General features: G+C 41.6%; 2 protein-coding genes and 1 long non-coding RNA gene across 3 annotated transcripts in view; 1 reads left to right on the top strand and 2 right to left on the bottom strand.

Annotated features, from left to right (window-relative positions):
- The window catches only part of LOC105395864 (dnaJ homolog subfamily C member 13), a 59,457-nt gene extending 44,226 nt beyond the window's left edge, over nt 1-15,231 (bottom strand). The window contains exons 1-12 of the mRNA XM_048627956.1: nt 15,072-15,231; nt 14,463-14,812; nt 13,671-14,020; nt 12,623-12,758; nt 11,795-11,913; nt 11,331-11,477; nt 10,910-11,009; nt 8,660-8,829; nt 7,979-8,186; nt 7,083-7,238; nt 6,437-6,679; nt 3,851-4,018 (exon numbers count right to left, since the gene is read on the bottom strand). Coding sequence (XP_048483913.1) covers nt 3,851-4,018; nt 6,437-6,679; nt 7,083-7,238; nt 7,979-8,186; nt 8,660-8,829; nt 10,910-11,009; nt 11,331-11,477; nt 11,795-11,913; nt 12,623-12,758; nt 13,671-14,020; nt 14,463-14,801 — 2,136 coding nt within the window. The 5' untranslated portion in view covers nt 14,802-14,812; nt 15,072-15,231. The remainder of the gene's footprint in view (nt 1-3,850; nt 4,019-6,436; nt 6,680-7,082; nt 7,239-7,978; nt 8,187-8,659; nt 8,830-10,909; nt 11,010-11,330; nt 11,478-11,794; nt 11,914-12,622; nt 12,759-13,670; nt 14,021-14,462; nt 14,813-15,071) is intronic.
- A 446-nt stretch (nt 15,232-15,677) lies between these two features.
- Nucleotides 15,678-21,839, top strand: LOC105395865 (serine--tRNA ligase, cytoplasmic). Its single transcript, XM_038106376.2, has 9 exons — nt 15,678-16,095; nt 16,250-16,466; nt 17,396-17,556; nt 17,927-18,108; nt 18,799-18,889; nt 19,187-19,296; nt 19,576-19,722; nt 20,557-20,683; nt 21,604-21,839. The coding sequence occupies exons 1-9, from the start codon at nt 15,775-15,777 to the stop codon at nt 21,736-21,738; spliced, it is 1,491 nt and encodes a 496-aa protein (XP_037962304.2). The 5' UTR covers nt 15,678-15,774; the 3' UTR covers nt 21,739-21,839.
- A 1,206-nt stretch (nt 21,840-23,045) lies between these two features.
- LOC125489971 lies at nt 23,046-25,128 on the bottom strand. Its single transcript, XR_007267375.1, has 2 exons — nt 23,629-25,128; nt 23,046-23,396 (listed from the first exon to the last, which is right to left on the bottom strand). It is a non-coding gene; the product is annotated as an uncharacterized LOC125489971 (long non-coding RNA).
- Between the last annotated feature and the right edge of the window lie 79 nt (nt 25,129-25,207).

Below are 25,207 nucleotides of genomic sequence, written 5' to 3'. Positions count from 1 at the left end.
GCAGTATGAGACCCATATTCAATCTAAAGGCATTAAACCGCTTTGTGTACACAGCGCCATTCAGATTGATAAATGTGTACAAAATACCCGATTTCCTACAACCGAGCGATTGGATGGCAAAAATCGATATTTCCCAGGCGTATTTCCACATACCCATATCAGAAGCCCATCGTCGGTTTCTACGCCTGATTTATCGACAGGAACTTCTACAAATGAACTGCCTACCTTTTGGACTAAGTTCTGCTCCGAAAACCTTTGCCTCCGTGAGCAATTGGATGGCCCAGATCCTTCGCCAGCGCGGCATCCGCCTGGTCGTATATTTGGACGATTATTTGCTAGCCAATCAGGATGCACGTGTTCTAAAGGACCACATAAAAATAGCAGTAAATCTACTAGAGTACTTGGGGTGGAAAATAAACTACGCCAAATCAGTTGTACAGCCATGTCAAACAATAGAATACCTTGGCATAACATGGGACTGCAAGCACAACCAAAAGTCACTTCCCGCTCAGAAGTGTGCCAAACTATCAGCAATTATAACAAACATATCCACAAGCAAAAGCGCCACTATCAAGGACTTGGAACGAGTGATAGGCCTGATGAACTTTGCCAGCTTCACTGTCCCACGCGGCAGGCTAAACTACCGACAGCTACAGCGATTATTGATCGCCTCGAAAAGAAGGTCTCAGGATCATACAAGAATGTTACTGGACGAGGCTGTTCTACAGGAACTACAATGGTGGCTAATTCACCTCAAGGATCCATCTCCGGTTCACCACCCATATCCCACTCATTATGTTGTGACCGACGCCTCAGATGTAGCGTGGGGAGCGCAAATAAACAATCTGAGTGTAACAGGAACATGGTCATCGCAGGAAAAGGGACTCCATTGCAATCGAAAGGAGTTACTTGCCATTTTAAAAACTTTAGAAGATCAATGTCAGAACCTCCGTTTCGGATCTCTGCATTTACAATGCGACAACAAAACAGCTGTATCCTACTTGAGGAACGAAGGCGGTACCAAGTCGCAGGGTCTGCTGGAAATAACGTACAAGATATTCATGTTATTGGACAGTCATCAGATAACATTGACTGTTTACCACATTCCCGGGGCTTACAATGTAGAGGCAGATCACCTATCTCGATTTCGCAAGAGGCCAGAGTGGCATCTGCTCCCTCAGGCTACAACTCAGATTTTCGCCAAATGGGGAACCCCAGTCATCGACTTGTTTGCCTCCCGCCTGACACGAGTAGTTCCCAGGTATTGTTGCCTGGACTGTCACGATCAGCTAGCGGATTTTCACGATGCGATGACACAACAATGGAACTACGAGCTGGCGTGGGTATTCCCCCCGCCATTTTTGATGCCCAAAGTGTTACAACACCTGAACACGTGTCAAGGGATGTACCTCATTGTAGCCCCCAGATGGGAACAAGTATTTTGGAGACCCGATCTAAAAAACCGAGCCACAGCTCCACCGTGGACCATCATGAACCTGAAGAACGTTCTAGTAGACGTCTCAACCGGCCTCCCACCACAGAAAGTGACAGAAATGACGCTGGAGGTGTGGAGATGTGGGGGTGGCAGGAACATTTAGTCGGGTGGACAAAGGAGCAGAAGGATCTCTTGTTGAAAAGTTGGCGTCCTTCTACGATACGGACGTATAAGCCAGTATGGACACGATGGGTCAATTGGGCACGTGAAAACAAAATTTCTACGAATAAGCCAAGCGGATCAGACTTATCGAGATTTTTGGCTGATTTACATCAAAAGGAAGGCTTATCCTACAGTACTATATTAACTCATAAGTCAGTAGTATCAACATTTTGTGATCCGCAAGCCATAAACCGTCTTAGTGATCATCCTATGGTCAAAAGAATTTTAAAATCTATAGCCTTAGCAAAGCCTAATGTTCCGAAACCACCTGTGTGGGACATTGACAAAGTAATTCATCATTTAGCTACGTTAGATCCTAAAACTGATAACCTTTATGAAATTTCAAAGTGTACGGCCACAATGTTGTTGCTATGTTCTGGTCGACGCGTACATGACCTGACGCTATTACGTGTTGATTCTAATCATTGCATTGATTCTCAGGACTCGATTGTTTTATGGCCAGTATTTGGTTCAAAAACGGACTCAGTTGATTATCGCCAATCTGGCTGGAAGCTAAAAGTAAATACTAATAATAGATCTCTTTGTCCAGTTCATTGGGTGAGAAGGCTCATTATTATTGGACAGCAACGAAGAAGTGCTGCCGAATCTAGTCACCTATTTCTATCAATTTGTGGTAAAGCTAAACCAGCTACACGGTGTATTATTGCTAGATGGGTCAAAAATATTTTGAAGGAGTCAGGCATAGAGGCCACAGCTGGTAGTTTCCGGTCTGCAGTAGCTTCAAAAAGTTGGCTTGAGAACGCTCCAATAGAGGAAATACTTACTCGAGGCAACTGGAGATCAGAAAATACATTTAAAAGATTCTACTGTCGTCAAATCATTAATGTAAATAATGTGAATAATACTGTTTCTGATTTATTCAACGCAGTTGTACCCTAATTTAGATATTCACAATAATTTATTTTTAAGTTACCTACTGTCAATCAGACTGAATTTATTTCAATCACCTCATTTGATGCAAGATAGATGATTTAATGAATTATGTTCAAGAATCGTTTTATTATTATTACGTTCAGTATATCATGGATATTTAACATTAATTTGTATTGATTATTTATACATATATCTTTCAAAAATAAATGAATGTCACACATAATGTGAAATGTTTTCTTGTTATCCTAGAGTTAACAAATTATGGTTCTATATTTATCTACAGTAGAGCTAAGCTATCACAAGCTTCTCATTGTTAATGTGTCCCTAAATAACATTCATATAGTCACATTGACGTCCACCACCACCAGGCGATATCAAACACGTCTCTCAATTATTATTAGACTTCGAATAACGGTCAAGTTGTTTAATTAAGACGTTTTACCTAAAAATAAAACGTGTATTAAACATACTTACCTTATTCGAAGTCTAATAATTTTATTTCTGCCTGGTGGCATTCAACAAGACGCAATGACGAATATATTTGGAGCCAACAAAATGGCGCCAACTGCCGGTGGTGGTGGGAAAAAGTCAAATTCAAGGGAAGTCGCCGGAAGTCACGTGGTATTTAGCAGGAAATACGAAAAGGAAAAGAGATGTCTCTCTCAATTATTATTAGACTTCGAATAAGGTAAGTATGTTTAATACACGTTTTATTTTTAGGTAAAACGTCTTAATTTTTCTCCGTGTCTTTTTGTTCTAAGGCAGTAATTTTCTCCTCCAGGGCTTTATTACATTTTTCAATGTAAATATTCTTTTGCTCCAGAGCAGTTAGCCTCTTTTCGGCTCCCTTTTTAAATTCTACCATCTCCTGATATTGTTCAGCATAAAAATATACCGTAGCGGCCAATTCCTCCAAACGCTTCTCCATTTTAAAAATGATTTCCAGCTTCTTATTGACCTGAATTAAAGTACCCTCTATTTGGCAAGGGTAATTTAAGTCTCCGTAGAAAAAAGGAAGTATGAGGTTATAAATGATAAAGTTAACCTACGTATCAGTCTCCTTCAGTTTATTTCAAATAGCAATACACAATAATTTATATGTCCAATTGAGAAATGATATCAACAAATACTGTAATTTTATCTCGTGTCTCTCTCCATTGGTATATGCATAATGAAATATCATTATCACAAACAGTTATCCTCATGCTTTAATATAATGGCAAGCTATTTCTATTGGTAATTTAAAATGAAGTATATCTAACAGTTATCCTCATGCTTACACACAACACCAAAACTCACCTCAATATGTTTCTCAATGTACTTCAGCTGCCTATCCAACGGCTCCCAGTGTGGCGCGGTCCGCTTGACCGTGGCCTGCGCCAGCTGCAGGTTGTCTCGCTCCTCCGTCTGTTCTTCAATTGTAGGGGGCAGCTCCGTCGACTCAAGGAATGACAGCAGGCCTGACGGCTGTTGGGAGTTGAAGAAGTTAAAGTGTTGGCCGATAGATGGCATTGTGCCTGATAATGTTTAATCCTACATCGCAATATAAATGGCTCTGCCAAAGCCGCCTGTAAAAGGAGGGGCAGGTTGTCTCGCTCCTCCGTCTGTTCTTCAACTGTAGGGGGCAGCTTCGTCGACTCCAGGAACGAGAGCAGGCCTAATGGCTGTTGGGGGTGAAGTGGTTAGTGCGTAGGTCGCTAGATGGCACTGTGGATATGTTTGCATTCGCGATATAAGATTCATAAAATTTTGCTAGGGCTCTGCCAAAACCGCTTGTAAAAGTAGGAGCATAGTATTAGGTTGTCTCGCTCCTCCGTCTGTTCCTCGACTGTGGGCGGCAGCTCCGTCGACTCGAGGAACGACAGCAGGCCTGATGGCTGTTGGGGGTTGAAGCAGTTAGTGCGTTGGCCGCTAGATGGCACTGTGCCTATGTTTTATCCTACATCGCGATATATGATTCATAAAATCTTGCTAGGACTCTGCCAAGGCCGCCTGTAAAAGTACTGGAGGGGCATAGGTTGTCTCGCTCCTCCGTCTGTTCTTCAACTGTGGGGGGCAGCTCCGTCGACTCCAGGAACGAGAGCAGGCCTGATGGCTGTTGGGGGTTGGAGAAGTTAAAGTGTTGGCAGCTAGATGGCATTATAAATAGTACATTTGTAAAAGTTCTATTTCATCGACTCCAGGAACGAGAGCAGGCCCGACGGCGATTCTAGTTTGAAGTAGTTAAAGTGTTGGCCGCTAGATGGCATTGTGCATATTTTTGGGGATTGAAGTAGTTAGTGCGTTGTCCGCTAGGTGGCACTGTGCCAATGTGTAATCCTACATCGCGTGATAAGATTCGTACAATTTTGCTAGGGCTAAGCCGCCTGTAAAAGGAGGGGCAGAGGTTGTAAGGAATTCGAGAGTAAGTAATTATATCCAGTCCGTTATTTAAAAACAACCTCAGGAGTCTCAACATGAGACAGCCCTCACCATGATCCTCTTCATGAAGTGGGTGGCGGGCGCGTGGTCCACCAGCCACAGCGCCACCAGGTGCCGCGCCAGGTGCCGGTGCTGCAGGCGCGCGGGCGCGTACAGTGCCGTCACTAGGTGCCGCTAGGGCTGCCTCGGCCGTACGCACCCCCCCCCCCCCACAGTAGCCATTGACTAGGCTTTAGCAGCTTGTCTGTCTAATCTGACATAGCGTCTATGTATCTGACATAGTCTCTATGTATCTAACATAGCAACTATGGATTTGATGTAGCTTCTATGAAACTGATACAGTTTCTATGTACCTGACATAGCTTTTGTAGATTTTATATAAGTGGATTATGTGTATCTGACAAGGCTTCTATGGGTTTGACATAGTTTGTAGGGATTTGACAGACATACGTATAGTGATTGTAGTAGCTAAAATACCCATTTCACCTAAAAACAACGTCAAGAGTGTCAAGACAGCCCTCACCATGATCCTCTTCATGAAGTGGGTGGCGGGCGCGTGGTCCACCAGCCACAGCGCCACCAGGTGCCGCGCCAGGTGCCGGTGCTGCAGGCGCGCGGGCGCGTACAGTGCCGTCACTAGGTGCCGCTAGGGCTGCCTCGGCCGTACGCACCCCCCCCCCCACAGTAGCCATTGACTAGGCTTTAGCAGCTTGTCTGTCTAATCTGACATAGCGTCTATGTATCTGACATAGTCTCTATGTATCTAACATAGCAACTATGGATTTGATGTAGCTTCTATGAAACTGATACAGTTTCTATGTACCTGACATAGCTTTTGTAGATTTTATATAAGTGGATTATGTGTATCTGACAAGGCTTCTATGGGTTTGACATAGTTTGTAGGGATTTGACAGACATACGTATAGTGATTGTAGTAGCTAAAATACCCATTTCACCTAAAAACAACGTCAAGAGTGTCAAGACAGCCCTCACCATGATCCTCTTCATGAAGTGGGTGGCGGGCGCGTGGTCCACCAGCCACAGCGCCACCAGGTGCCGCGCCAGGTGCCGGTGCTGCAGGCGCGCGGGCGCGTACAGTGCCGTCACTAGGTGCCGCTAGGGCTGCCTCGGCCGTACGCACCCCCCCCCCCCACAGTAGCCATTGACTAGGCTTTAGCAGCTTGTCTGTCTAATCTGACATAGCGTCTATGTATCTGACATAGTCTCTATGTATCTAACATAGCAACTATGGATTTGATGTAGCTTCTATGAAACTGATACAGTTTCTATGTACCTGACATAGCTTTTGTAGATTTTATATAAGTGGATTATGTGTATCTGACAAGGCTTCTATGGGTTTGACATAGTTTGTAGGGATTTGACAGACATACGTATAGTGATTGTAGTAGCTAAAATACCCATTTCACCTAAAAACAACGTCAAGAGTGTCAAGACAGCCCTCACCATGATCCTCTTCATGAAGTGGGTGGCGGGCGCGTGGTCCACCAGCCACAGCGCCACCAGGTGCCGCGCCAGGTGCCGGTGCTGCAGGCGCGCGGGCGCGTACAGTGCCGTCACTAGGTGCCGCGGTAACGCCGCCTCGGCTAGTGCTAGTGACTGCATCCGGGTGCCGACGCCGTTGCCGCCTTCTTCGACTAGTGCTCGCATGACTAGCCCCGCGCCTTTGACGATGGCCATTGATGGGTGCTGTGGGAAGAAAGGTGTGGGGTTAGATTGGGTGAAAATTAGTTTTTAAGATAAGGTTAGGATGATAACTTCGAATAAATAAATTTATTTATTAATTTCTGTTGAAACATATTTTTTATTGATTTTAAATCGTCATCAGGTCCTGGAATCACAATTAAAATAAGGGTAGATTTCCACTTGGTCCTATTGGACCACGCGCGCCATCTGCGCCACGCCTTCAACTTCGTGCCAGCTCTTATGTGTGCGATTTTAATATCATGCGCATTTCATCACTCAATTAAGGGAGATAGCACCACTTTACCACGTCCTGTCCTCCAAATACCTTAGGCATACCTAAGGCTGCAACTATCTTAAGTAAAAGGCCAAGTAAACCTAAACACAGCACCAATAATCAACCCAATACCTCAAACAGCTTGAACAGCACGCGCCCCCTGGCGGCGACCATCTCCAGCAGCTGGTCGAACTGCTTCCCGTCCGTGGTCTCGCTGTACGGCACGCACAGCGCGAACGTCAGCAGGTCCAACATGGCCGCCACTACTAGCGCGCCAGTGCCCGCGATCTGTGGGGGAATAAATGGCTGATGTAGTAAAAGGGGAGAATTCGCTGCATTGACTATCTAATGGACATTTCCGCAAGTTGCCGAAAACTTAAAAAAGCTGAATTGTTCATACTTTACCAAACTAGCGCGGGAAAAGTATCCATAGTAAAGTAAGCGCTTATAAACAGCTTTCTTTCTGTATACCTAATGCCTTATGTCATTAAAAAAACGTTCTGTATATCAAATTATGTTTAGCGACGATTCTCTCTGCCGCAGCTCGGGCTCGCTGTGCATGGGCTGCATGAGCAGTATAGTGACACAATGATACATACTGTATGCTGGGCCCACATGTGCAGCAGCCCGTCCAGGAAGGGCTGGCTGCTCAGCATGGACGCCTTGTTGAGCTGCTCCTGGCGCAGCTCGGGCTCGCTGTGCATGGGCTGCATGAGCAGTATAGTGACACAATGATACATACTGTATGCTGGGCCCACATGTGCAGCAGCCCGTCCAGGAAGGGCTGGCTGCTCAGCATGGACGCCTTGTTGAGCTGCTCCTGGCGCAGCTCGGGCTCGCTGTGCATGGGCTGCATGAGCAGTATAGTGACACAATGATACATACTGTATGCTGGGCCCACATGTGCAGCAGCCCCTCCAGGAAGGGCGGGCTGCTCAGCATGGACGCCTTGTTGAGCTGCTCCTGGCGCAGCTCGGGCTCGCTGTGCATGGGCTGCATGAGCAGTATAGTGACACAATGATACATACTGTATGCTGGGCCCACATGTGCAGCAGCCCCTCCAGGAAGGGCTGGCTGCTCAGCATGGACGCCTTGTTGAGCTGCTCCTGGCGCAGCTCGGGCTCGCTGTGCATGGGCTGCATGAGCGCGCAAACTGCGTCGAGGGCGGCGTGGGAGCAGGCCGCGTCGTCCCGCCGGAGGGCGGCTACGACTGATGTGCCGATCCACTCGCGAAAACTGCGGAGAGAGAAGTGGATAAAAGTTTGAACAAGAGGTACAGACAGAATAATGAATAGGGTGGTGTCCACTACATAGTATGGAACTATGGACTTTGTAGACACTAAACTATTCATTGTTCTGTCTGTATATTTTGTTCAAACTAAATAAAAGATAAGTAAGCTCTATTTACGCATACAAAGTGGCGCCTCTAGCGGGAACCATCATCAAACTTTTGACAGATAATGTATGCAATCAATCACAGTGTGGAAAAATCAGACCGATTTAAATGCCTGTATATTTTGTATGTATTTTTTTTTCTTGGCCACTTGCAATCTTGAGTCTTGAGACAGAAGGCAGGTATTTTCTGTGAGTTACTTTGTACATTTTATTCATTTATTTAATTCTTTATTGCACAAATATATAATAAATGCACAAAAGGTGGGCTTAATACTAAGATCTGCATTATGTAATCAGATAAATTATATTCGTACCCGGGCAAAGCAGTGAAAGCAGCGAACCCCACTTTGCTGGCACACAGCCGCCTTAACGCGTGGAACTGTGCTTCCAACTCGCGTGAAGTCAGCGCGGTACTGGGGGCACTGTTTACTAGCGCCGAGAGAGCTCCCGTGATCAACTTCTCTTTGTTCTCCGCAAACAGACGCTGGAACGGAAATTGGGGGGTGACTTATCGATGGTTGGAAGGGATGGTAAGCTAGGGCGTATACACGTAAAACGCTGGCTATCAGAGCTGATAAGACAGGACTATGGATTTTTTACCGCACTTATTGACGCTTAATGGTCACCGCACGTATAACGATAAAAAGAAAAAGAGGCGATCCCTTTACGTTACGGTTATATGTGCGGTGACGATAAACTGATTTTCACCCGCTCGACATGTCAATGCAAGAAATATGTCAGTGTTATGTCAATAAAGGTGCCATTTCGCCGGGTCTGGTATAGTGCCACAATCTTATCTGTTCCGGTGGTCAAAATGTGCAACTAACGTGACGTCATTTTCAAACGTCATTTCATCCTCTGTGCGTTATTTGAGATGTCAATTTCTGCGAAGAGGCTGACGCTACATTATTTAATTTGTTTGTGATTTTCTGCGTGAAAATAATGCCAAAAGCGCTAAAATGTGATGCAAGAAAAGTAATACTAGATATATTGGCTTTTATGCAGGAAGAATAACGTATTCAGGCGCCTTTAATTCCGTTTGGAAAAATTGGAAGAACGAGTTGCAACGGCTACAGGTTAGTGTTGCCAAATATGACGAATAATTTTACCCATATACTCACATGAAATTTTATTAATATTTTCCCGAGAGACCCGTACCCCAGCAGTGGGGACGGGATGGGTCATGATGAAAAGTATATAATCTTTATTTTTCTTTGATTACAGGTGTGTGGACATGACATGACACTTTAAATCTTAGGCAATATACCAAGAAGAATTTCGCGCACCTGCAGCGATTTTAGACGAAATAATGATGATTAACGACATGTTCTCCCAATCTATCAAGGGTTGGCTGGAAGAAATTGCTTTTTGGCAATAAGCTTTTGCACATTGTCTGAATTTTTTTTAATTTTATGCTCATATTTCTTGTTACTTTAGAAAATGTTAATAAAGAGTTCATAAATAAATAAATAATAATAAATTATTTTTTTAAGACTGTCTTATCTCGGTATTTCCACGACCCACAGATGATATTACCTATACCATTGTAATCTAGATTTAATCTCCTATATCATCAGAGCTTATTTTATTTCTGTTCGCCGTATACAAATTTTCCATACAACAAATGTCGTTTGATATATAATATCCTCTTTCATTTACTATCGACCCAATATTTAGATTTATCTATACTTATAAATGTACAGACCTACCTACCTAATTATAAAATAGGCAATAGCAGAAATGCATTGTCGTTTAAACCACAAATAGGCAAAATTTAATCGATGGCATCACTGGATTCGATCACAGCGAAGCCGTCACCGGAACAGATAAGATTGTGGCACTATACGTTAGAAAGTATGAAGCTGACAGATAGCTGTTGGTAGCCAGCTGCAACGTGTATATGCCCTGGCGATTTAAAATGGAACTTACCACTAGAACAAGGTGGAAATATTTGTTTTTTAAATCATATTACCTCGTGCCCCATGGACAGTCTATACAAAGTACATTCAAAACCCACAACCAATTTAATATAATATTACAAAAAATCTTAGAATCATTAGAAAAAGACGTGAAAGCAGGATTATATACGACATGAAATGAATGTAGGTATATAATAAATATTAGGTGGCCACTTACAACATCCCACGTAAGAAACCGCCACAACAGAGGGGCCTTGTCCTACACACAACGATATTATCATGTTATTTATCCCACCCACACATAGTTCAATCATTTATGTTCTGGGGCTCATTTTATGTATAATCAATCAATAGTGCAGCTACTAATGATTGTACCAGATAATATGTGATATTAGTTTACGGCTAAGGGCCAGTATTTTGATCCATAGTTAACTCAACCATTGGTCAAAAATTGCAACTATAAGTTAAAAAGCCACAAAATTCATGCTTGAGACGTGACCAATTGTTTAGAGTTTGCCACGGATCACAAAACCGGTTCTAAGAATCGGGCAGCGCTTTTAACCTGCTATAGCCTGATAAACTCTTATATACTTATTGGTAATAAAATTATGTATTTCGTCTATGAGATGATGTTAGTGGACTTACGTCTTGGCTGACGGAGTAGATGAGCCCGCTGTAGCCGACGTTGGCGTTGAACCGGTCGATCACCTCCACGCGAGACATGCCCACCGGGTTTTGAAATAATCTGCGAATGTAGAATAAAATTTAATATAAATTGTATATTCATTCAGGTTGGATGAAGATGTGATTGGTGAGATTTAGGTAATTCACAGAAAAGCCGTAAATGGCTCAATTTGGTTCTCTTACGCTTCACAGCGCCTAACCTAAACCACCCGCGTGGTTTGAAAACAAAAGCTTCGCTTCAAATACCTAACTAACACTCGGAAACAGTGGAAATGGGATTTACCACAAAACTGAAAGTACATGAGTTCTATTGTAGTCATCTACAATTCGTATGAAATGGCAAGCACTGATGATGGACACTTATCTCTTTCGCCATCTGTACCTGAGGTGGTTGGACTCTGTCTCCTCGTCCACGCTCTGCATGAGCGGGCCGAGGCGCAGCGCGCGCTGGCTGGGCGTGCTGCGCGCGTGCACGTCGCGCTGCCCCGCCGACCGCACGCCGTCCATCAGGCTGGCTAGCAGCGCGTCTCTGGGGATGTAGAAAAGGATATATTTAGCGCAAGAGGAGCCTACAAGTAAATACATATAGTGTCATAGGTAGTAAAAATAGCTAAAAAAATAACGAAAATTCCTATACCATAGGTAATGCGACGTTATGTCTGAGTGCTCGAGGCTTATATCTAATCCCGATATTTCCGCAAGGAACCCTTCAAAAGCGACTACAAAGGCTCGCACAGAAAAGCCAGCCGTGTATCAATAAAATGGCGGTATAATCTTGCGAACCTCAGGACACGTAATAGTCATTAGCCAATCTCTCAATAAATTTACTGATCTTGAAAACCTTACCTTTCCCCAGCCAAGTAAGTCCTGGTCTGTCCGTTGAGGTACTCGATGGAGAACCGCTGCGGGTGCTCCGGGTCCCGCACCAGCGCGAACACGTCGCTCAGCGGCCGCAGGCACACCACCTGGAGAAGAAAGTACAGTCAGCAAGAGAGATAAAAGTATACAATACATCTATGGTATTTTTTTTCATCTTAGCGGTTGTGACGTTTAACACAAAATTCTAAAATTCAAAAAAAAACCAAATTATTTATTATCCATATAACACAAAAAAATAATTATAAAAGATACACCTTGCCCTTACAATTTTACAAAATTTTATGCTTAAAACTGAAATTATTTATAGTGGCCCCACACTAAGCAAGCTTGTATAGTGGGTACCTTTACAAAGATTTAATTAATACTATTTCGCAGACGTAGTTAGGCTGGTTTTTGAGTCAGTCAGTCAGTTTGTAGATAAGTATGAATGATGTATCCTAAACTAATTCTAAACATGCAATAAAAGAAAAAATAAATTAGGGAGAATTACCTAATAATTAACAAGAATAACAATATGGTTTATGTTATAGTGGCTATTAGAAAATGGGTGTATGCAGAAAAAAAATGTTTTGTAAGTGAGTTGAACTAAGGGTATTGTAAATTGTAAGTTGAGAAAGATTTCTGTAAGTTAACAAGGTAATTATCATTAGTTCTGGGCATGTATTATTTTGCGACTTTGTTGGTTTGTCGTCGACACGATAAGAAGAAGAAGATTAGTTCAACAAGTGTAATAAAAGTTGAAAAGCGTTTTTGTAAGTTGGAAAAGGTTATTGTAAAAGTAACAATGTAACTCACAGAGTAAGTCTGCGGGTCGCGCTCCAGCAGGCATGTGTCGGACAGGCAGAGCGTGCGCCGCATGGGCTCCATGTGCCGCGCCGGGGACACCTTGTGCACCACGAACTCGGACAGCGACGTCTGGTGCTGGTCTCCGCTGGAATTTTTAGGAATAGTTAGTGCTTTAATTTTAACTTTTAATAAAGCCTGTTCGCCTGTTATTGAAGATACATTTATGATTAAACTATTGTATTTTAATTTATGAAATTAAATAAATAAATAAATGTGTTGATGTTGTGTGATGTGTTAAGTGCTGCTTCACTAGTTTTAAAATGGTAGGTCAAATATCAGCCTGTAGGGGCATAGGCGTCCAGCCAAGACTGGAATGGTTATTGGCATAAATATCTATGCTTAGCAAGGGGTTGGAGATATCACATAACAGATCAAACACTAAACATCCAAGACCAGAGTGCAAATATTTGTATTTAGACAAATATCTGCCCCAAATGGGGATTGAACCCAGGATCCTCATTACACCTAACCACAGTGTCATTTTGATTTGTGACTTAAGTGTATCTGAAATAGTTACCAGCAGATGGGTAAAGTAAATAGTTTAATCACCTCTATTTTATATAAAAAGATCATAAATTGCCTATTTAGAATATACATATATATAAAAAATGTAGTAGACAGCATTGTGAAGACCAGATAGTGAATCAGCGTCAACATGTACTCTTTATACTTATACATAGAATGTACATACATGAATAAAGGGTATTTAATATTCTACAGTCTAAAATCTAGACTGTATAGTCATCTGTAAATGACTCACTAGATTGATTGATAATTAATATCAAATTGTTTTTGAGGTTGATATAATGTATGCTGATTAATCTTCTTGCAACAGAAGGCCTCATTTTCAAACCACAAAAATATACATCTGCTCTTATCAGTCAAACATTTAATTGAGTCATTTTATCTTTCCATATTAAAACAATACACATTTGTGAGTAACACAATGAGTTGTTATAACAGCTGTTGTCTAATTAACATAAACAAAACCTCTCACCTATATTTCCCAAATCTTTGGTTGTGATAGTCCTCCAATGTTATCGTAGCTGTAGCCAAAACCTTGATACTAATACTGAGCGTTAAGTTGGCCATTTCCAGCATTTTGTTTATTATCACTTGGTGTTCTGTGGCATGGGAGAACAGATGCAGCCGAGAGTATCCTCCAACGGCCAGGACAAACCCTCCAGGAACGTCTTTGACAGGGAGGATGCCCTGGATGTCAGCATACGGGTAGCTAGCCAGCAAGGAATGTGTGGCGGGGTCAAGTTGCTCCAGAGAGCATGGACTGACTTCTAGGACCACTGGCAGTCTTGTGCCACTCCAGTGGTGTTTGTATGCCTGGAATCTCTGAAATAGAAGATTAGGTATACTGTTAATTGGGCAATACTTGCATTTAGTTGTGGGAAATACCATGTTGAATAAAAAATATACAGCAACAACTGAAATTATTATCCTGTTGATAACAAATATCATGTCTAAATAAGTTTTATACATTTTCACAAAGTAGAAACTAAAAGCCTTAGGTATGATAAGTAGTCTCATTCTTAGTTAACTTAATAGGTATTGTTTTCAGGTCATTCAAGCAGTTAGCAATGAAGTTGCATCTCTCATTACAGTATGCTGTAATGCAGAGGTTGTGCAACAGCTTGCCAGTTCTCATAGTGAATGCAAGTGAAAGGATTACAGAATGTAAGTAATTGAGTAATTAGAATCCAATTTGAAAACTTTGTAACTGTAGTTAAATATAGTTTAATGTTAAAATGTTTAACAATGTAAAAATGGAACTTACAAATATATCCTTTGGTTTCTCAGCAAACAGGTGCCTGTACTTGAAAGCTTCAGTTAAAATCAGACATTTATGTTCTGATGAAAACTTCATGGAGTCCACTTTCTTATCTTTCTTCATGACCAGTGTGAAGTCATGGTTGAGGGCGGAGTTGGAATGTTTGGCGGACGCGACGGTGATCACGTCGGCGTACAGCCAGCGGTTTGTCACCTCCAGCCGGTCCGGGTTGTATGTGGTGATCCCGTGGGTGCCCACCGAGAACACCCTCTTGTACTTCCCCTTCCACGAGTGCTTGGTGACGAGGAAACTCGCCACATCTTGGTTGTCTTTCAACGGAATCATATTAACATTTCCTGTTGATATTGTTATGGTCAATGTTTTGTTGTGACATTGCATTTTATGGCATACCAATAAAATTATAAACAAAAGTGTAATTATGAATCTAGCATCCGAGAGAGGTGTTAAATTGAATTTTGCTGATTAAATGGCAATTGCTACGCAAAACTATTGGAATTTAGGACGCCTCCTCCCCTTTGTAAATATGTTTGCCGATATGAAGACGTGTAAACAATTGACCGACACCGCTGAACCAAGACATTATTAGATACTTACAATATACTAGATTACTCCTCAACCTCGATTACCTCATCTGGACTGAGATATCAATCACATAAGGGTAGAATAATCTGAAAAACTGAAAAATATCAAGAAAGAAACAGCCGAATCAAAACTTCGATTTTGACAGGGTGACAGCAGGATAATGCAATGTTGCCAACTTATTAAATTCGGCGAAAATTCTACCATATAGTAGAATATATTCCGGTTCTATAGTTTCAATGATAAATGGCAGGAAATGATTTCTGGTTGTTGATAATAATGAGGATATTGATGATGATGATGGCATGGGCTAACCGGTAGTTGATCTGTTGGATAACCCATCATCATCATCCCATATTATGAGAAATATATTTTGGAACACATCCTTTCACTGTCACTTCAAGCTGCGATTTAATACTAAACAATAAATAAGTAATGTAAATTATTTTTTTATACATTAATTTATCATTTCTTATAAATAAATTTAAACTCTGCTAGGTATTTTGTAAATGGTGAAAAATTAAGAAATTTATAAGCAAAGTATTTTTAGTCTGTAGAGCAGAAGATATTCATTCTCAAGATTTGACATTGACATATGAAACGGAATTTAATGTTCCGAACGTTTCTCCGCATTGCTCATGTGTTGCGTGGACCGACCAACTTGCTTATTTGGCAAAAAACCCTGTAATTTATAAATCAAACAGCAAACAAAGGAACCATGGTTCTAGACCTAGACTTATTCCGTGCCGACAAAGACGGAAATCCGGATAAAATTCGTGAGAACCAAAAGAAACGTTACAAAGATGTTGCGCTGGTCGACACCGTCGTGGAACAGGACCTCCTTTGGAGGCGATTGCGCCACGACGCAGACAACTTGAACAAGCTGAAGAATGTCTGCAGCAAAGAGATAGGTCTGAAGATGAAGGCCAAGGAGCCGGCCGGCGCGGAGGACGAGCCAGTTCCTCAGGAAGTGGCCGATAACCTGATCACCCTTACCGGCGAGCAGTTGAAGCCGCTTACCGTGAACCAGATCAAAAAGGTGAGTCCCCTAGACATATTACAAATAGGAGATACTATGTTTTTTTTTACTAAACATAACTAATTTCTATCCAATAGGGTTTGTTCTATTAATAACTTTGCAAAAACTTTGATAAACTTCTACCATATGGTAAACTTTCAATATTAAATTACAGGTCCGCCTATTAATAGACGAAGCCATCACAAAGAACGAGCAGGGTCTGCAGACAGCAGAGAAGGCTCGTTCATCAGCCCTGAGAGAAGTGGGCAACCACCTCCATGAGTCGGTGCCAGTCGATGATGATGAAGACCACAATGCAGTTGAGAGGACCCACGGAGACTGCACTGTGAGGAATAAGTACTCTCATGTGGATCTCATTTGTATGATTGATGGTGAGTTTTTGGAATTCTTTGAAGAACCAAATTTTAACCTAGTTTTTGATATCAGCCCATAATCCATATGTTATAATCTGGCATTCTAAACAACAAAAATAAAATAGGCATTATTTGATTCCAATAGGGTTGAAGTAATATCACTTTCATCAGTTTATCTCCAATACACCTGCCAAGTGTGGAGATTATGGCAATAGTAGGGTTATTGGAGGAGGCCCATGTCCTACAGTCAATAATTATGGACTGTGTGTTATTTTTTACATTCATCCATGGTCTATATTATTATACCATGCTTTCATCTTAATTGACCTTAGTTTGTATGATGCAATGAACTAGACACACTTGTGTAAATAGAATGAGTGTGACTTTTTCTTTTCAACTTGTGGTTAAAGTTGAAAAATAATAATGTTGAAGAATGTAATAAGTGTTAAGACTGTAATGTTTATCATTTATGTTTTAAGATGCTTCTACATAAATTCAATTTTAATTAATGTGCCATAAACTAGGATAGGTCAGGTCTACATCATGCACCCTTATCTCAGAGACAAACACTAGATTAGCTCTAGTCTTTGTCACAATAAAATTTAGTAGATTAGCTAAAATGTTGAATGTTGAATTGGTATCCAACAATGGATACCTTTCTTGAATTCATAGGCATACATATCAGTACTGTAACTATGTATGAATTTAGTTCATAAGAAATATTTCTTTCTATTATCTTTGTATTGCTTTATATGTACACTGTTGGTGTTCCTTAATAAATAAATAAATCAACTAAGTATTCTATTCTGAAAGGGGGCTCTGTTCCCTTGAATGGAACCTTTGTTCATATCCCTTTAATTTCAGCTCAGGCAGCCTAGTTCCTGAGTAAACTGGAGCAGCAAGCCTGGAAATCAACTAAGTAAAAAAAAACAATAAACTACTTGCAGGCATGGACGGCGACCGCGGCGCGGCGGTGGCGGGCGGGCGCGGGTACTACCTGAAGGGCGCGGCCGTGTTCCTGGAGCAGGCGCTGGTGCAGCTCTCCCTGCGCATGCTGCTCAACAAGGGCTACACGCCGCTGTACACGCCCTTCTTTATGAGGAAAGATGTGAGTGATTATAGTATTTATAGCTTGAACATTGACCAATCATACATGTTGAAAAAACTTCAGAGTTTACACATAAAGTTGGTTTTTTGATGTCAAACAAAGCAACATATTTATCCTTTGTTCCCTTGAGTTAAACCCTATTTTATTAGGTTGTTTTCAACAAAGTGCGGGATTAATCACACATGCGGAATTGCCCCATACGCTGATAAAAACAGCCTTAAGTCTGCTTATTTACTGTTTAGTAGCAGTGTTAATAAATGGCTTTTTTTACTCACTTTGGTATTGGTCTTATTTGGTGTAAAACTCATTCAAATTATGAACCCAAATCTCAAAGTAATCAATAATCGTTAAACAAACTCATCCCCCGCAGGTGATGCAAGAAGTAGCCCAACTGGCCCAATTCGACGAGGAACTCTACAAAGTGGTGGGCAAGGGCTCGGAGGAGAAGGGCGACGCGGCCGTGGACGAGAAGTACCTGATCGCCACGTCGGAGCAGCCCATCGCCGCCTACCACCGCGACGAGTGGCTGCCCGAGGCCACGCTGCCGATTAAGTAAGTCTTTTAAGTAATACTTATTTAGTCTAAATTCTAATAATATTGATGCCCATGCAGCTTTTTCTGACAAGGCTATTCTATTCTATTCTCTGTGGGGGTGTAAGTACCTGCACCTGGCTCTCTCGAGTGGAACCTTTGTGCATATACCCAAGGTCTAAACTGCCTTCCTAAGCTTGGACCATTTCCCCACCACGCTGGTCCACTGCGGGTTGGTGGGTTCACATATCTAGATGTGCTAGATCTAGATATGCAGGTTGCCTCACGATGTTTTCCTTCACCGTAAGAGCGATGGTATACATTGTACTTAAGTTAAAAGAACTCATTGGTACATGTCAGCGCCGGGATCGAACCCGCATCTCTGGCGTGAGAAGCGGGCGCTTACCCGACTGAGCTACCACCGCTCCGAAACTGACAAGGCTATAAATTATTAAATTTGGTTTTCAATAAAATACTACCAATAGCCATTAGAGAGCAATGCCTTCCAGTCATCCTTATTCAACAACTACACATCATCATTATCAAAAGAACATAATGACGGCCATTATTTATTTTAAAAAAGAGAAGATTTGCAAAGCCAAGTGACATAGTATGCACTAGTGGTGGTTATATTATGACATATTCCATTGGTAAAACTTTGCAAATAACATATCTTCAATACCTGTATCCAAACAAAAATGTGTTCCTCAGATACGCGGGTCTGTCGACGTGCTTCCGCCAGGAGGTGGGGTCGCACGGGCGCGACACGCGAGGCATCTTCAGGGTGCACCAGTTTGAGAAGGTAAACTGCAAGCTATTGTATGTAGCTTTAAATCGACCCTCAACAGTCAGCAACTCCTAGGGAATGCCATAACGCTACGGGCTAGAGTATCCACACTATATTTTGGCCTGTGTGTGGCCCGGACCCGGACTCCAAAACTTTACCTACGGGTTCAGCAGATAAGAAGACGGCCCACCAACACTTTATTAAAAAAATGAAGAGCTGTGTCGCTAACCGTAGTTTCCTAGTGAAATACGATCCTCAGATAAACCCCAATCGTATGTCTAGATTAACAAATACATTCATTTTTGTCCTCAGGTCGAGCAGTTCGTGCTGACGTCTCCGCACGACAACGCGTCGTGGAATATGATGGAGGAGATGATCAACAACGCGGAGGAGTTCTACAAGGTGCTCGGGATTCCCTACAGGTAGGTACACCCATAATTTTGATATTACTGTAGTCCCTGGTTACTCCAAAAATCTGTTTCTGTTTTTTTTAAATCAAATTGCAGGTACTTGAACGATCATTTGCCAACACCTCCTATGCTCACTAATACAACACTTGAAGTATTGAAAAATTACGAATATTCTCAACTTGATATACCTAGCTAAAAATAGTCTGAATTCATTTTCAAGTCATCTATTTGTCGTCTACACAAACATACTTCCTTTCTTTCTTTCTTAACCCTCAACCCTCTTATCCGCAGGGTAGTGAACATAGTATCCGGAGCCCTCAACCACGCGGCGGCCAAGAAGCTGGACCTGGAGGCGTGGTTCCCCGGCTCCGGCGCGTTCCGCGAGCTGGTGTCGTGCAGCAACTGCCTCGAGTACCAGGCGCGCCGGCTGCTCGTCAGGTCTGTAGTATAACACCATAGACACGCTCTTGCATGGAATACAAGAAGCTGGACCTGGAGGCGTGGTTCCCCGGCTCCGGCGCGTTCCGCGAGCTGGTGTCGTGCAGCAACTGCCTCGAGTACCAGGCGCGCCGGCTGCTCGTCAGGTCTGTAGTATAACACCATAGACACGCTCTTGCATGGAATACAAGAAGCTGGACCTGGAGGCGTGGTTCCCCGGCTCCGGCGCGTTCCGCGAGCTGGTGTCGTGCAGCAACTGCCTCGAGTACCAGGCGCGCCGGCTGCTCGTCAGGTCTGTAGTATAACACCATAGACACGCTCTTGCATGGAATACAAGAAGCTGGACCTGGAGGCGTGGTTCCCCGGCTCCGGCGCGTTCCGCGAGCTGGTGTCGTGCAGCAACTGCCTCGAGTACCAGGCGCGCCGGCTGCTCGTCAGGTCCGTAACATGCTTAATTACTGCTGAGGACTAAAACTACGGAAGGGTCTTGAAAGGAATCCGCAGGGAAAACGTAAGCGGGGCAGAAAAAACATGGCGCTAGACAAGTCCCTTTATAGACTAGTGCTCTAGGGTCCTTCCGTCTCTTCTAGGCAGATATGCTAATTATACAACAAGAGACAGTAGAGGGCATCTATAATTTACTCTGTGTCGAGGGTTTGCTTGCACCATGCTGAAAGTATTAGCCAGTCAGAATAGCGGCAGTTGCTTACTGACTAGTATGCCCGGCAGGTGCGCAGTTGATACGTCACTTAGAGGCTTGGGTTAAAATATCTTTTCCCTATTAATTTGAATCGTTTACTTCCAATAACATAATTATAATATATCTACCCCCAGATACGGTCAGACGAAGAAGATGAACGCGGCGACGGAGTACGTGCACATGCTGAACGCGACCATGTGCGCCACCACGCGCGTCATCTGCGCCATCCTCGAGGTGCACCAGACTGAGGAGGGGATCAAGGTAGCTAGGACTTTGTAGCTATGAGATTAGGGTTTTATGTCGAATGATAAGTGTCTACTAGAGATGCCACGAATATTCGGCAACTATTCGGTATTCGGCCTATTCGGCCAGTTTTTTCAGTATTCGGTATTCGGCCGAATAGTGCGTACTATTCGGGCCGAATACCGAATAGTAAATCATGTAAAAATGACTAGTTGTTTTAATCAAAATTGTGTATTTATTTCCAAATCACAACATTTTAGTACTTAAAATTAATCAGTAGTAAATTGTGCTGGATAAAAACGAGCATTTCAGCATTTTTTGGTAGCCCACGATTGCGCTTTTCATTGTAACCATCCTCAGAAAATAACCTCTCACTATAAACGCTACTTCCAGATGAAGAAAGATAAGTTTTTGCAAATTTCAAAAGGTTCGGTATTGTTTTTTGTTTGCTGACCACCACTTGTAAGGATCGGCCATCCGATCTAGGCGAACTATTATCAAATAAAAATTCAACTCGTTTGCCACAGCATCCTGCCTCCTAATAATTTGCATTTCTCATATAATCTGTAGCGACTTCTTCAAAGCAGTTCCAGGAACAAAAAAAACGGGTTGTAGCGCCGAATATTCGGCGCTTCGGCCAGCAGCGTCGCCGAATATTCGGTATTCGGTATTCGGCCAATTCACTATTCGTGGCAACACTAGTGTCTACGTAAAGGCCAGGGGAGTTACTGTAGTTGGCTAATGAAGATTATAGATTTAGAGAGTGATCCCCAGTTGCGCCACCTTGCTTTGCTACGTAGTCAATTGGATTGGATGTATATGAAAAAACTATTTGCGCTCCCCTATTGTTAACTAGTGGAACTACCTACCGATGTTACTGTAAGCGCTGCCACTTCCGATGCATATTTTCTTTCCTCATAACTTTTTTTTCTACTCAGATTCCCGAAATTCTGAAGCAATGGATGCCGGAGCAGTACCAGGAGCTGATCCCGTTCGTGAAGCCAGCGCCCATCGACGTGGAGGCCGCCGCCGCCGGCAAGAAGGGCAAGAAACAGAAGGAAGACAAGAAATGAACATTTCAAACATAACTATACTGCAGTTATAAAGGCATTTAATTTATTTTCACGCAAAGCTTTTATATTTTATATGTTAAAATAAAGAAATGGCCAGCCTATTTAGTTTTTTTGCTTTTTGCACTTTCCCCCGCATCTAACATTGCACTGGAACTTTTACTTAGGTACATGCAAGAAATAAAACATGATTTCAGCACGCGTAGCACAGTATGGCGGTGACAAGATATAAATGACAGCTAGTTGCAACAAATTGTGTGATACCAGTTGTCCTCACAAACGCTAACATGGCCAACACGAAATAATCACTACAAGATGTGAGTTACAATTTTGACAGCGAGATTGGAAGATTTGTCTTATTTCCTAACATGGGTGTACCAATTTATCCACACATGTCTCAGTTTGACATTTGTTTAGGTAGCATTATATCACTCAAGTTCGAAGGTGGTGATAACATGTGACACAAATAATTATTTGTTTAGTTTTTGTTCATTTCATCCTTGCTCTACAAGAAGAGATGCAGGAAAGGAAAATTACTATAATACTTATAGGGAGGATGATCCGGGACTCTAATAACCCGTTGAAAATGCTTTAAAAACAACATTTGTCAAAACACACATCCTCTTTTTTATTTGACTAAAATTATACATTAAGTATATTACTTATATGTAGCGGTGTTAGCTCAGACGGGTAAGCGCCCGCCCCTCACGGAAGAAATGTGGATTCAAATCCTGTCGCTCACATGTGCTAAGAAGTTAGATAGATAGGCATTAGTTTGTTTGGAAGCAACTCAGTGCATATGTTTGCCCTTAGGAACAAACCACTGATTTTCAGTTGTCTCCCATATACTTTAAGTTTGCCTATTCACGCCAAAGTATGTAGGTAATGAAGTGGCTAATTTAATAGTTTGAATGCTAAATGTGGAGTTCACGAAATGTAAATCATATACATTGAATAGGTCCGGCACACCGGGCAGTCAGCTGATGCTATTATGACTGGTTGTTCTTTCACCACAGCGACAAACCCTAGTCAGGCTTTATTATTTATCAACAACACACTAACTAAAATAAAGTGGCTAATTGAATAGTTTGAATGTTAAATGTGGAGTTCAAGAAATGTAAATCATAATATAATTTAATTTAATAAGTCCGGCACACCGGGCAGTCAGCGACTGATGCTAATCCTTTCTCCACAGCGACAAACCCTAGCTAGGCTTTATTATTTATCAACAACACACTAACTATAAAAAAATAAGTGGATATGCTAGCATGTACAACTAAATTAAATGGTTATAAAAATATAATATTTTCTTTAGGTAAGTAAAACATTTATTAAACTTTTAATTAATAAATTATAAAAAGTATACTATTTCACACACCATAAAAGCATATTAGGTATTCTTAGTTATCAACTATCACAATAATTTGTCTGAACTTGGCTTATATCAGTCATCAAATAGGTCTCATAGTATGTATGCCAAGTTTTTCAACTTTTTCAGTTCGGTGCCGCTCCGGTTCATTGTATCACCACAAGGTTGCTGATGTCATCTGACCATCTTCAGGTGGTTACTGCCAACAAGAGCTCTCCAACCGTGTCTAGGCCATCATTTTCTGACCGGTTTTGACCATCTTCCGTCTTGCCTACGAGCCAATTTCAATGTTCTGTAACAAACAAAAATGTTTCATTAGATTTTAGTTATACTTATGAACTAAGATTATGACTCCTATTGTCATCTTCATCATCATAGCCCATCACGTCCTCACTGCTGGGGTACGGGTTTCCTTCCAATGAATGGCCTAGTTGACCAAGTACTGCCAAGTGAAAAAAGTTTTTTGAGTTGTTTTGTGTGCATGTGCCCAATTATATTAACATGTGACTGGTACTGGCACTTACCTACTGTTTTTTCCTTCCATTGATTATATAAATATTATTCAGTCAGGCCGTGGGACAAGCATCGTAGATGATATTCTGTTGCGCCCGTCAGGATCCTGCCCGAGCTTTTGTCTCAAGGCCTTCTAGCTCCTGGGGCCGGGTAAACGGTGGGTGGGTCATCAGTCAGGTGGCATGCTGTTTTGTTCTTCGTCTCATGAAGCCGGTGCATAGAAATCGTCTGCCGAAGAACTCCCAAGGAATCTGATCGTGCTTGGTCGGGAGTAAGCTCGGTCGTATATTATTTCATGTGACGATGTCCAAGAAACTCAAGAAAGTAGTTAATGAGCCAATATGAGTCCATGGGGTAGCGCAATGCAAAAATGCAATGGTAATATTACCAAAATATTTCACTCGAACGCACCAAACAGCGAAAATTTTCTTCAAATTTGACGTTTGGTGACATTTAAATTGTCAAAAAACCATAGACAATACAAACAAGAGCCACAAATGAGGGATTTTCTAAAAAAAGAACGAATGAAATACATATTTCCACAGAGCAGAAAAGTTTCAGTGTCACTGTGGCTTATATCCAATCACACAAATAAAATGAGTCCCATGTACACCCTATGCTAACATTTAAGACTGATATCAAAAAGTGACTCAATTTAATCAGTCACTTCACATGTTGTCTTATTATGGCCATACTAGCCGTGCAGTACATATTTTTATTGTGACAAATTTCCAATCCCATGGGATGTCAATAGGTAATGCAAAACTTCCCATCAAGATACAAAACAGATTAACAATAATCTCAGCATAATTCTTATAGTATTAAGTGCTATTTTATATTGGCTATGTACATTCAACAGTGATAACTAAAAATACAGAAGCGGAAATACCATATACTTACTTAAATAATAGCAACAGATGGTTTCAACATTTATGAGTCTAACTATATAGATAGTGGTAGTTACATGAAGCAGTAAATAAATAAAATACCTATTGTATATAATTGTATATTTTTGTTATCACTTGGTATTTGCTTATAACAATAAACATTTAAACAAGATAGCAACTTAAATATGAAAGGCCTACATCTTCTAGACTTGCATTAAAAAATTAAAATAACATTATTATATTTATAATTAACAACTACACATAAAATAGTAATTCATTTTAACAGGTTTCTTCTGTTAGAATATCTGCATGTTTTTTTTATTTATTTAGTTAGGGTATCGATTCCCGTACAGCTATTTTTAAATTTTAATTCTACAAGTACTGAACAAAACTTAGGCAGGGAATTTGAAGCAAAAATTATAGTATTTATAACAATAGGCATTTCTATAAATTTTATAATCAGACCACACGCAACTATGTAAAACCTAATGTGTATGTAATCTAGTGATACTTACTTATTATATTTTTTGTCCATTAAACAATTCACATACAAAATATTGATAACTATTTTAAAATCACATCCAGTTATTGTTACATTCATTGCCTAAACATGGCTTTTGATTAAATCTGCGTACAGACCGGGCCAACGAACGCCAACGGTTATCCCAACGATGGATATTTATCATACATAATACAGGGCAGA

The sequence above is a fragment of the Plutella xylostella genome, chromosome 19 (assembly GCF_932276165.1).
Source record: "Plutella xylostella chromosome 19, ilPluXylo3.1, whole genome shotgun sequence".
NCBI classification, from domain to species: domain Eukaryota; kingdom Metazoa; phylum Arthropoda; class Insecta; order Lepidoptera; family Plutellidae; genus Plutella; species Plutella xylostella.
The sequence above is the reverse complement of the archived record's forward strand: the minus strand, read 5'-3'. Positions and strand labels throughout refer to the sequence as shown.

Coding starts and splice junctions, on each gene's coding strand:
- LOC105395865 (XM_038106376.2), top strand. CDS start 15,775: ATGGTTCTAGACCTAGACTTATTCCGTGCCGACAAAGACGGAAATCCG. Junction 16,096..16,249: donor CCGTGAACCAGATCAAAAAG/GTGAGTCCCCTA, acceptor ATTAAATTACAG/GTCCGCCTATTAATAGACGA. Junction 19,723..20,556: donor GCGCGCCGGCTGCTCGTCAG/GTCTGTAGTATA, acceptor ATCTACCCCCAG/ATACGGTCAGACGAAGAAGA.